General features: G+C 47.3%; 1 protein-coding gene across 1 annotated transcript; it reads left to right on the top strand.

Annotated features, from left to right (window-relative positions):
- The first annotated feature begins 2694 nt into the window (after positions 1-2694).
- LOC130974933 (intracellular protein transport protein USO1-like) lies at positions 2695-3792 on the top strand. The gene has a single exon (XM_057899772.1). It carries the CDS (start codon positions 2695-2697, stop codon positions 3790-3792), a length of 1098 nt encoding a protein of 365 aa, XP_057755755.1.
- The last annotated feature ends 8455 nt before the right edge of the window (positions 3793-12247 follow it).

The following is a 12247-nucleotide window of genomic DNA, read 5'->3' as shown; positions in this document are numbered from 1 at the left end:
TTAAGTGTTAACACAAATGGAGCCGTAGATAGTCAAGTGAAATCAAATTCACGAAATAATTTTATCTATGCATCAATTCCATATTAATGCATGGTAGTTAATTATTCAAGTTCATATATCAATGTAATTTAATATGTGTTATTATTTATCTTTCTTTTTATTTCATCTTAATACATTTTAGGATTTCAGAAGAATGAGAGCATAGCCTTAGCCTTTTTCAGTTGGAAGCAAAAGGGTACTATTATTGTAAAGAGTGAAGAGAGGGGAAAAATGAAGAGGCTAGTGTTAATGCTCTCGATTCTTTTTTTTTTCTTTTTTCTGCCTCCTTCAGTTGTGAATTATTACTTATTGGTAAGTCTTAATTTTATTCATCTACTCTTCTTCTTCTTTTTGTTCTTGGCCACACAATAATATTTAATTTACTGTACGTGAATATTTTCTGATCAATTTGATGCATATACATAATATAGCTTGCTATAATAAATAAATAAGTACAAGGTACATTTATATATAATTTTAACGCAAATTAAATTAAATACCATCTTGCATTGCACTGTCAATTATTTTATGATTTTTTATTATTTTATAATTATATTTATATTTTATAATTATTAAATCTAATCAGGTTGAATATTCATTAGGTTCAAGTCTGTGCAAAAATTTAGAAATAATTTTATAATGAATAATTAATCTATATCAATATTGACTATGAAAACTATTTATACGAACTCTTAGATAAGTACTATACTATAATTAAGTTTATATTTTTATATTTATATTGTCAGATATAGAATTCAAAAATAGAAGTTAATAATAATAATAATAATAATAAAACACCGATAATGATTTTGTTCGGTGGTCGGGTTCCGGACGTATCGGGTGAAAGGGTGAGGACGCCTTAGCCTTGGTCGCACTGGTTGCGGGTTTGCCGAGTAGCCGAGCTCTTGTCTTGTAGAGGGGATGAGGGGGGGTGCCACCTGCAAAGACACTCCGACGCTCAAGTCAGCGATGTGCAGGCGGGCAGAATAATGAGGTGAAAGGATATCACGTACCTCGGGGAAAGAGCCAGCTTTCCCCTTATATACATGTCAGTCATGGGCCCCTCATGGGGTCAGGCCCATGTCCTCAAGGACGCTGTCCTGTGACTACGTGTGAGCCGTACGGGACGCGTGTCCGGGTCGGTGAAAGGGCGCGTAATCGAGTCGGGTGGAGCTCGGTCCGGGTCGACCCGTGGGGTTCTTGGGCCAGGCCGTAACAGTGCCCCCACGCGCCGATGGTAGTCGTGGGAGCTATCAATGGCGCGCCGTCATGCCTCACACTCGGGCTCGTCTGGTCGGTCGTTTGTGATAAGGATATGCCCCCAACGCGCGTGTCCTTTGGTTGTACAAGCAACCGTTTCGTCGCCTCGTTCCCAGTGCCGAGCATTAAATGCTCATAATGGGGTGGAAAACCCTAGCTGAAAAGACCATTCTGCCCCTGGACGTTTCGCGCTTCCTGAGGGGGCAGTTTTTAAACAGGCCAGTCTTGGCACTCCTTCTTTCTTTTGCATCTTCCTCTTTTTCTGCCTCCTTCTTGCTCCCAATTTGCATCATTTCTTTGCAGTGCCGTTGTGCGCCTCTTCCTTCGCATCTTTCTTTATCAACTGCTTCGTCCTCCTCTCACTGATCCAGGTAACTTTCGAACCATTCTCCTTTTTATGCATTATTTTTGCATGTTTGTTGCTTGGTTTTTTGCTGTTGTTGCGTAGCCTTTTAATTGCGACTAGATGTGTTAGGGGGGAAGGTACCATTCCAGGGTAGGGTTTTTCTTGTTCTTTTCGTGCTTTAGTCTCGTTTGGCCTTAGTCGGGGAGTCGTGGGGGGGGGTAGTGTCTATATTCAGCCTGAGCAACCGATCTCTTAGACTGACTGGATGGTCCCCCCATGTAGGTATGGCTCGCACGGTTTCCCGGGCTTCCGTTAACCCCGCGGCGTACGACCCCTATGCTTGGGTCGTTTCTGACGTGAAGGATTCGCCTAACCAAATGGGCGAGGAGGAGCTCACCGAGTTCCGACAAGCCGAGTACTTGTGTGGAGGGACTGACGAGGAAGCCAATTATGACGTTTTTGTCCCGGCTCCTCACGAACGATTGTATGAAATCAACTTCCAACACCCCCGAGTAGCCGACTGGATTTGGTTCTACAAGTCCATGTTCACCCAAGTCGGAGTTCGTATTCCGTTCTCAGCCTTTCAAATGGCGCTTTTAAGTCGAATTTCCGTGGCGCCGTCGCAGCTGCATCCGAACAGTTGGGCCTCAATCCGCTGTTTCGAGATGGTTTGTGAATACCTCGAGTTGCCGGTGTCTGTAGATGTTTTTCTCTTCTTTTTCACCCTCACAAACCCTTCAAAGGAGGGGAAACACAAAAAGGGGTTCATGTCCTTCCGGTCTGCCCAGGGTCGGAGGATTTTCGGTTTGTTTGAAGATTCCTATCATGGGTTTAAGGACAAATATTTCAAGGTCCGCCCTGTCAAAGGTCGTCATCCCTTTTGGTTGTCATTGGAGGGGGTACGGCTCATCCCGACCTATTGGAGTTTCGGGGCAGGGTCCAATACCTTTATTAAGGTAACCTATGCCGGCATGTCGGCGGTGGATAGGTAGATTGCCGAAGTGTTGTTGGCAGTCTTTGGGAAGAATCAAGTGAATCCCCACCTCCTTATGGGTGACCGGGAGTCCGGCCGTAATTACATTTGTGAGAAACTTACTTTACACTTTATCTTTTTGCTTACTGATATTTTGTGGCGATTAACCGACCTTCCTTGCTTTCCTGCAGTGGAGATGTCTGCGTCGGTGACGGGTCTTCCCGACTTATTCCAAACTTTCCTCTGTGCCAGCGATGACGAAGGGGGCAATGAAAAATCTGCCGCCGAGAAGTCTGTAATTCCTCCGGAGGACAAAACTACTTCCGGGCAGGAAGCCACGGTTGACGGAATCGGGACCTCGACCCAAGCTCCCCAGGTCGAGGGTGACAAAACGGTTCATGCTTCTCCCTTCCGCGAGGTGATAGGCACCGGGGGTTCGACGCCTGCCCTTGATGTTGATGACGGGGTGGAAGAGGTCCCTAACCCTAAGAGGAAAAGGAAGATGTCCTCCAGTCCCGAGGGGGCTCTTACCGTTATGGAGAGGAATTTTGATGCCGAGAACTTTATAGATTCCCAGCTGATCCCTGGTACTGAGGAGTATTTCCACGAGTCTTCCCTTGCCGGGCAGGAGAGGTGGATGTACCGTACTCTTTTGCGGGGCGCCGTGATAGCCCGGAAGGCCGAGTTTGAGCTGTCCGGGATGGAGTCCCTCCGCAGAAGGTTGGAATCTAGTGGGAAGGCTAACAACGAGTTGAAGAGTGAAGTCGAGACTCTCCGGGAGCAGTTGACCCAATTGAATGGGAAACTTGACGCCGCGGAGAAGAAGGCCACTGCCGCCGAGAAGAAAACTGCCACTGTTGAGAAGAAGTTAAAAGACTCGGACGCCACGGTTGCTCGCCTTGTCGAACGTGAGATGACTTTGGAGAGCCAGGTCGGCGCAGCGCAGAAACGGGTGGCCGAGATGGAGAAGGAAAAGCAGGCCGTGGAGGCCGAATTGGCAACGTGGAAGGCTAAGTACAAAGATGTCGTGAAGCAGGGGAAGGGTGCGATTTTGGCGACCGAGGAGGCTCTTAAGGCTCAGGTCAAAGTCATTGCTCCCGATTTTGATACGTTGGCGATTGGTGTTCTCAAAGTCATTCAGGATGGCAAAGTTGTCGACGTCCCCAAGAAATGAATCCTCTGTTTAAAGTTTTTGTATAGCCGTTTTGTTTTGGCTTGTGAACAATTTCGATTTTAGCCGTTTTGGCTTATGAACAATTTGGTTTTAGCCGTTTTATTTTGGCTTGTGAACAATGACCTTTTTGGTCGTTTGCTCGTGTTGTCGTGATAAACTTTTTCTTATTCGTCTGGTCGTGTTATCGTTTCTATTAACCGTTTTTGGTTTATTGTCGTCATTCATATTAACGGCCCGTGGCCTTTCGCGTACTCATGTTACAGCGGCGGTTGACGGGTTCCCGGGGTGATCAGTCCCGGGGTCGCGCGTCGTCGTCGGTCGTGGTGGGATGGTTTATCTGGAGAGTTGAGTGACAAAACAGAAGAGAAAATTTGCACAAGTGTATCTTATTCGGTAGTCGTGTAAAGGACTCGTAAGTCGCTATGAAAAGTTCAAAATTTAAATTTGCAAATGAACTACTTAGCTAGATTGGTAGGTTTGTCGGGCCATCCTCTAGGAGTAGAATCTTCTTAGGTTGTCCGCGTTCCATGTTCTCGGGACTTCTTTGCCGTCAAGCCTTTCTAACTTGAAGGCTCCTTTTCCCATCACTTTTTTGACTCTGTAGGGGCCTTCCCAGTTCGCGCGCTAGCTTGCCTTCTCCGGGGGTTGGTAGGCCGATATCGTTTCGCCTCAGGACGAGGTCGTTCGGCTCGAATTCCCTCTTGAGCACTTTGGTGTTGTAGCGCAGAGCCATTCTTTGTTTTAGTGCTGTTTCTGTCAAATGGGCCATTTCCCTGGCTTCATCTATCAGGTCTTTTTCCACGGTTTCTTCCACTCCTTTCAAAAGTAACCGTGGACTCGGTTCACCGATCTCTACGGGTATTACCGCGTCCACCCCGTACGTTAGTCGGAAAGGAGTTTCCTTAGTGGAGGATTGTTCAGTTGTTCGATAGGACCAGAGAACCGATGCTAGTTCGTCGGCCCAAGCACCCTTTTTATTGTCCAGCCTCTTCTTTAGCCCTGAAAGGATAATCTTGTTGGCGGACTCCACATGTCCGTTCGTCTGAGGGTGTTCCACCGAAGAGAACCTTTGCTTTACGCCCAGGCCGTTGAGGAATTCCGTGAACTTTTTGTCAGTAAATTGCGTGCCGTTGTCTGAGATGACGACCTCCGGTATCCCGAATCTAGTTATCACCTGCCTCCACATGAATTTCCTGCAATTGGACGAGGATATGTTGGCCAGCGGCTCAGCTTCTATCCATTTGGTGTAGTAGTCGATTGCGACTATGAGGTATTTGACTTGCCCCGGGCCGACTGGGAAGGGCCCTAAGAGGTCGACTCCCCATTGAGAGAATGGTCGGGAGGTCGTCAGCAAGCTTAACTCGGAGGCTGGCGCCCTGGCAAAGTTGGCGTTCTGTTGGCACTTTACGCATTTTTTGACAAACTTTTTGGAGTCCGCCATCATCGAAGGCCAATAGTATCCGGCCCGGATCAGTTTCCTCGCTAGGGCCTTGCCTCCGATGTGGTGCCCACAGCAGCCCTCGTGGACCTCCCTGAGGACGTAGTCCGTCTGATCGGGGTGTAGGCACTTCAGTAGGGGTTGGCTGAGCCCTTTCCTGAATAACTGTCCTTGGACGACGGCGTATTTGGCCGCTTCCCTTCTCAATTTCGCCGCATCCTTTTCATCACTAGGGAGTTTGCCGTGTTCTAGGAAGTCGGTGATGGGGTCTAGCCATGAAGGACCTAGGCTTGTCATGTGCAGTGTGATTGCTGGTTCTCTCGTCATGCCTTGGATGAGAGACCGGTTCCCTTCTCCCGGCTTTGTGCTGGCTAACTTTGATAGGAGGTCTGCCCGTGTGTTCCTTTCTCTAGGTACGTGGTGGACCGTGACCTCTTCGAACTTTTGGCTCAAGCTCTTAACCTTCTCCAAGTACTTCTGTAGCAAAGGGTCTTTAGCTTGGTAGCTACCGTTTACTTGGGAGGTGACGACCTGGGAGTCGCTGCATATTTCTAGTCTTCTTGCACCGACTTCTGCTGCTAGGGTTAAGCCTCCTATAAGGGCTTCATACTCTGCCTGGTTGTTCGAGATGGGAAACTCGAATTTGACCGACTGTTCGTACACAACCCCAATCGGGCTTTCCAGGATGATCCCGGCACCTCCGAAGGTCTGGTTGGAGGCTCCGTCCATATGGAGCTTCCACCGTGTACTCACCTCTTCGTTTGGATCTCCCGTTACTTCTACTAGAAAATCCGCCATCGCCTGCGCCTTGATGGCTTGCCGGGGTTCGTATCGTATGTCATACTGGGAGAGTTCGATGGACCAAGTCATCATTCTTCCCGCCAGGTCGGGTTTTTGGAGTACTTGTCGGATCCCCTGGTCCGTTCTGACGACAACTTGGTGACTCTGGAAGTACTGCTTTAACCTCCGTGAGGAAGTTAGAAGTGCTAAGGCTAGTTTTTCCAACTTGCTATACCTTAATTCTGCCCCTTGCAAGGCCCTGCTTATGAAATAGACTGGCTGTTGAGCTTTCCCGTCCTCCCGTACCAGAACTGCGGCCAGGGCTTCACCTGTTATGGCGAGGTACAGGTATAGTGGTTCCCCGTCCTTCGGCTTCCTGAGGACGGGAGGTGCCGCCAGGATCTCCTTGAAGTGCCGAAAGGCCTCTTCACATGCGGGCGTCCACTCAAACGCCATCCCTTTCTTCATGAGGTTAAAGAATGGCAGGGCCTTTGTTGCCGAAGCTCCGAGAAATCGGGATAACAAGGTCAACCGCCCTGCCAACCTCTGGACGTCTTTTATGCAACCCGGGCTCTTCATCTGGAGTATTGCCTGGCACTTCTCCGGGTTAGCTTCTACCCCTCTCTGAGTTATCATGAATCCCAGGAACTTGCCGGCTTCCATGGCGAAGGCGCACTTGAGGGGATTCAGCCTCATACCGTGTCGTCGGAGGGACGCGAATACACCCGCCAGGTCGTTCAAGAGGTCGTCAGGTCGTGTTGTTTTTGTCAGGATGTCGTCCACGTAGACTTCCACTGTTTTCCCTATGAGGTCGTGGAATATCCTGTTCATCAGCCTTTGATATGTTGCCCCCGCATTTTTCAAGCCAAAAGGCATTACCTTATAGCAGAAAGTTCCTCCCGGCCTTATGAACGCCGTCTTGTCTTCGTCAGGGCGGTGCATCGGTATCTGATTGTAACCGGAGTAGGCGTCCATGAAATTTAGATACCGATATCCCGCCGCGGCGTCGACGAGTGCATCTATGTTAGGGAGGGGGAAGCAATCTTTGGGGCATGCTTTGTTAAGGTCAGAATAGTCCACGCACATTCTCCATTTGCCGTTGTGTTTTTTCACCAATACCACATTCGAGAGCCATGTCGAGTAGTCCACTTCCCGTATGAAGCCTGCTTCAAGGAGGCTGGCCGTCTGCCTGGCCACCTCCTCTGCTCTTTCCGCCGACATCTTTCTCCTTCGTTGGGCCACTGGGCGTGCTTCCGCCTTGACGGCTAGATGATGTGAGATGATTTTTGGGTCTATGCCCGGCATGTCGGCTGGGGTCCAAGCGAACAAGTCCTTGTTGGCTCTTATCATTTCGATCAAAGGCTCCTTCAACTCATGTGGGAGGTTCCTGTTAACGAATGTGAACTTTTCCACGTCGTCACCGATTCTAAACTTCTCCAGATTCCCTTCTGGTTCTGGCCTCGGCTTGTCGTCCATCCTGGCATCAAGGTCGGCTAGGAACACACCGGATGCTTCCTTGGACTTTTTTCTAAGGGAGAGGCTGGCGTTGTCACAAGCGACCGCTGTCTCGAGGTCCCCCCTTATGGTCCCTATGGATCCGTCATCGGTAACGAACTTCATGACTAGCAGCTTTGTGTTGATTATGGCCTCGAAATCGTTGATTATTTTCCTTCCCAAGATGATGTTGTAGGCAGTGGAATCTCGGAGGATTACGAACTCGGCCATCGCCGATCTTCGGCCTTGGGCTTGCCCCACCGAGATTGGTAGGGATATTACTCCGTCCGGTTTGATGAAGTGGTCGCCCAACCCAATAACCCCGTGCTGATGAGTCGTCAGGTCGGCATCCTTTAGCCCTAGTGCGTCGAACACGTTGCGGAACATGATATTTGAATCAGCTCCTGTGTCGACCAGGATCCGCTTCACGAGGCCGTTTCCCACTCTGGCCGTAATGACCATGGGGGGATTTTCCGGGGCGTCGTTGAACCATTGGTCTTCCGGGCCGAAAGAGATGGATGGAGGCTTCTTAGAGTTTTGCACCGGCGGGGATGAGACCACCAGAACCTTAGCGTCTTTCCTGTGTGCCGACCGGGATTTCGGCGCGGCGTTTTTGGCCGTTACCACGTTTATCACAGTGAGGCCGTGGTCTCTGTCTTCGGGTTCTTGTCGCCGTTTGGCCGATCGGGTTTTGCCTTCTTCGTCTTGTTCTCGATAACGTCTTCTCGGCTCCCTGATGAGGTGGGAGAACGCGGCTAGCTTTCCTTCCCTTATCGCTTGTTCTAGTGCATCCTTCAGGTCAAAACAGTCCTGTGTTTGATGGCCATAACCCTTATGATAATCACAATAGAGGTTCTTATTTCCTCCCGTACGATCCTTAAGTGGTCGGGGTTTCGGTAGGATTCCCTTCTCAGCTATTTGCTGATAGACTTCCACGATGGGGAGAGTGAGTGGAGTGTAGTTAGTAAATTTCCCGACCCGAGGGAACGGTCTAGGCGCCTTGTTTGATGCCTCCTCCCTGGCTTTTTCTTTTGATCTCTCTCCGTCACCTGGTTGCCGAGCTTGGCTGTACCCGCACTGCCGCTTATTGGCAGCCACGACTCGGCTGACTTCCTCGTCGTTTATATACTCCTTGGCTACCGTCTGGATCTCATGCATCGTCCAGACCGGTTTTGTGGTAAGGTGTTTTCGGAAGTTCTCGTTGAGGAGGCCGTTTGTTAGGCAGAGACTGGCCACCGAGTCGGTTAAGCCGTCGATTTCCAAGCATTCGTCGTTGAACCGATCTAAGTACCTCCTCGTCGGTTCTCCTTGTCTCTGGGTTACCCCTAGAAGGTTGATAGGGTGCTTGGCCTTCGCGATCCGCGTTGTAAATTGGGCCAGGAATGCACGGCTGATATCTGAGAAACTGTATATGGAACCTTGTAGGAGGCCGTTAAACCATCTGATCGCTGGCCCTGCTAGGGTTACCGGGAAGGCGCGGCATCTTACTTCGTCCCCAACTCCTTCTAGATTCATCCTGGCCTCGAAGGCCGTGAGGTGTTCTAGAGGGTCTTGGGTTCCGTCGTACCTCATGTCCGTTGGTTTGTCGAAGTGTTTCGGCAACCGGACCTCGAGGATAGATCGGTGGAACGGGGTGACGCCCATTATCACGGGTTGTCGTGTTCTCCCGGATCTCCCTTCCCCGTCCTCGCGACCTCTTTCCGCTCGGCGGGTCGGTCTGCCGCGGGAGTAGATGATCGTGTCATTTCGTCTTCTCATTATTGGTGACTCCTCCCGCGTGCTCTCCGCTTCCGTCCGGGATGCGGACGCACGCCGCGGGCGGCTTCGGTGAGAGTCTTCCTCCTCGCTCCCGGGAGATGGGGTATAGCTGGGATCGGTAGACCGTCCATCCCGCTCCCGGTCGGCCAGCTGTCGTTCTAGGTTCTGGACTCTGTGGCGTAGCTCTTGCATTATTATGGCGCTATCGCCGCCCGTTCATCCGAATGGTCGTGCTCTCGTGTGTTGTTGGGGGGACCTCCGCCGCCCCCTTTGCGAGGCGACGGAGGCTGCCCCCTCCGCTCCGGCTGCTCGAGCTTGGTCGCCGGGACCTAGTGCGACTTCCATTTAGGCAGGAGTTCCCACAGACGGCGCCAATGTTCGGTGGTCGGGTTCCGGACGGATCGGGTGAAAGGGTGAGGACGCCTTAGCCTTGGTCGCACTGGTTGCGGGTTTGCCGAGTAGCCGAGCTCTTGTCTTGTAGAGGGGATGAGGGGGGGTGCCACCTGCAAAGACACTCCGACGCTCAAGTCAGCGATGTGCAGGCGGGCAGAATAATGAGGTGAAAGGATATCACGTACCTCAGGGAAAAAGCCAGCTTTCCCCTTATATACATGTCAGTCATGGGCCCCTTATGGGGTCAGGCCCATGTCCTCAAGGACGCTGTCCTGTGACTACGTGTGAGCCGTACGGGACGCGTGTCCGGGTCGGTGAAAGGGCGCGTAATCGGGTCGGGTGGAGCTCGGTCCGGTTCGACCCGTGGGGTTCTTGGGCCAGGCCGTAACAGATTTAATTTACAATAATCGTAGCTTCCTGCTGAGCAATTCTGCAACGTCATTGACTCAGTCACTGAGTGATCTATTTTGTGCGAAATTTCCAACATTATTCAAAGTATTTAAATCAAGGGGTGTTAGTTAATTAGAACTCTATAGAATATCCGGTGGTAATTAAACAAATTTGAACATCGCGCTGAGCTAGGGGAAATCCGGGGGTTAATTTTGTTAAAACAAATGTTTATTCAAAAAGTATTATTTGAAAATTAAAATTAATTATTAAAATTAGTTGTATAATTTAATTTATTTTTAATATATATTTATATTTTAATATATATTTTATAATTAAATTATAATTAAGATTTATTTTATAACATTAGAGAAAAGATTTGAATAATATTGGTAGTACTTATTTTGAAAACAATATTGTACACACGTAATAATAAAAGAATGACAAAAGAAAAACAAGTAAAAAAATTGAGCTCATTATTTTTCTCACACTGGGAAAAAATTAGTTCAACCATTTATTTTTTAAGCTAAATTATTTAACTCTAGTTTGGGTAAATTTTTTAAATAATTTCTTTTGAATAAAGAATTTAAAATATAAAATTTTTATTATTAATAGTTTATGAATAAGTTATTTTGTATTTGAATTTTAGTTATAAAATTGTTTATTTTAAAATGGTAGCGTTTCAATAAATGATTAAAAAAATACAATCTTTTTACACAAGAGAATAAATAAAATAAGATAATAACATATATTTATAATATTGAATGTTGATTTTACATAACCTAATTACAAAGATTATAATTGATTAGGCAATTAATTCTTTATTTGCTCTTTTATTAGTTCTATTTTTCTAACGCTTTCAAAGAAAACGATGGCATGGCATCCAAGATTTTTCATCTTGCTTTACAAAATCCAAATGAGTGTTCAATTGTAAATCTAAGACTAAAATAATAGTAATTGAATACTTCATTTCTTCCTCTTGCTTTTGGATCCAATCTAAAGTGCAAAAGATGGTATATATGACCTTTATAAGGACCTAAGAGACCAATAAAATACGGATAGCTAGAATCTACCAAGTAGTATTTGTCTAGCAAAAATTTAATACACCACAAAATCAATTAATAAAAATAAAGAGTTTAATCTAATATACATGATAGTAGTCTCAAATGTGCTAACCTTTACGAGCAAGAGGAAAATGAAGACTTGATCTACGCACAGCTTGATTAAAAATTTTAGTATATATCGTGTGCAGATCCCACCCGACCTGTCCATAAAAATGTGAAACACATGTTAAAATAAGGGATAAGTATTGTTTTAGTCCCTAACGTTGAGGGTCAGAATCGAAATTATTCTTAATGTAATTTTTTATTTAGAATCATCCTTAACGTTTTATTTCGTATTAAAATCATCCTTTTAAATTTTTATGGACAAAAATATCTTCCACCACCACCAGCACCTTTACCACCACGACTACCTCCCTTACTTCACCACAACCACCTTCCTTACTCCCATCAAATACTAATAATCAGATTCAAGAACACCAACAATAACACATCCAAATTCAGAAACATCAAATTCAATAGAAAAATAAAAATCAGAAGAATCAGAAACAGATGCAGAAAAAAAAAGCAAATTCAACAGCAAAATTCAACAGATGCAGAAGAAGAAGCAAAATTCATATGCAACAGCAAAAACATATGTAGAAATAACAAAAACAGCAAATTCAACAGCAAAAAAGCAAAAACAGCAAATTTAATGGTAAAATTCAACAGCAGAATCAGAAACAGATGCAGAAAAAGAAGCAGATACAGAAGCCGAAGCAGAAGAAGAAGCATATGCAGATACAGACGCAGAAGAAAAATCGGAAGCAAATGCAGAAGAAGAAGCAGATGCAGAAGCCGAAGCAGACTACTAGTGCTTCATCCTTTCTCCTTCCTCGTGCATCTCCTCTATCTCTTCGCTGTTCTGCTTCCCCGACGACAGCTCGTGGGCGAATCGGCGGCCTCCGCTCAGTGGCGTGGTCTCCCTCCAAGGCCCGATGACAACGCGACAGCGGCGGCGAGCTCTAGCAGCGCCGGCGCATCTCCTTTCCCTCTTCTCTTCTCCCCCTATCGTAGTCCCTCTCTCATTTCTTCTTTCTTTCTTTTTTTCTTTTGGGTTTCCTAAAGGTGACGACGACTCCAAGCTTTGCCGCCGACGCCGTCC

Source organism: Arachis stenosperma, chromosome 4 (assembly GCF_014773155.1).
Source record: "Arachis stenosperma cultivar V10309 chromosome 4, arast.V10309.gnm1.PFL2, whole genome shotgun sequence".
In the NCBI taxonomy this organism is placed as follows: Eukaryota; Viridiplantae; Streptophyta; class Magnoliopsida; order Fabales; family Fabaceae; genus Arachis; species Arachis stenosperma.
The sequence above is the reverse complement of the archived record's forward strand: the minus strand, read 5'-3'. Positions and strand labels throughout refer to the sequence as shown.

What these genes read in the sequence shown, in the direction of transcription:
- LOC130974933 (XM_057899772.1), top strand. Translation starts at nt 2,695, where the DNA reads ATGGGTGACCGGGAGTCCGGCCGTAATTACATTTGTGAGAAACTTACT.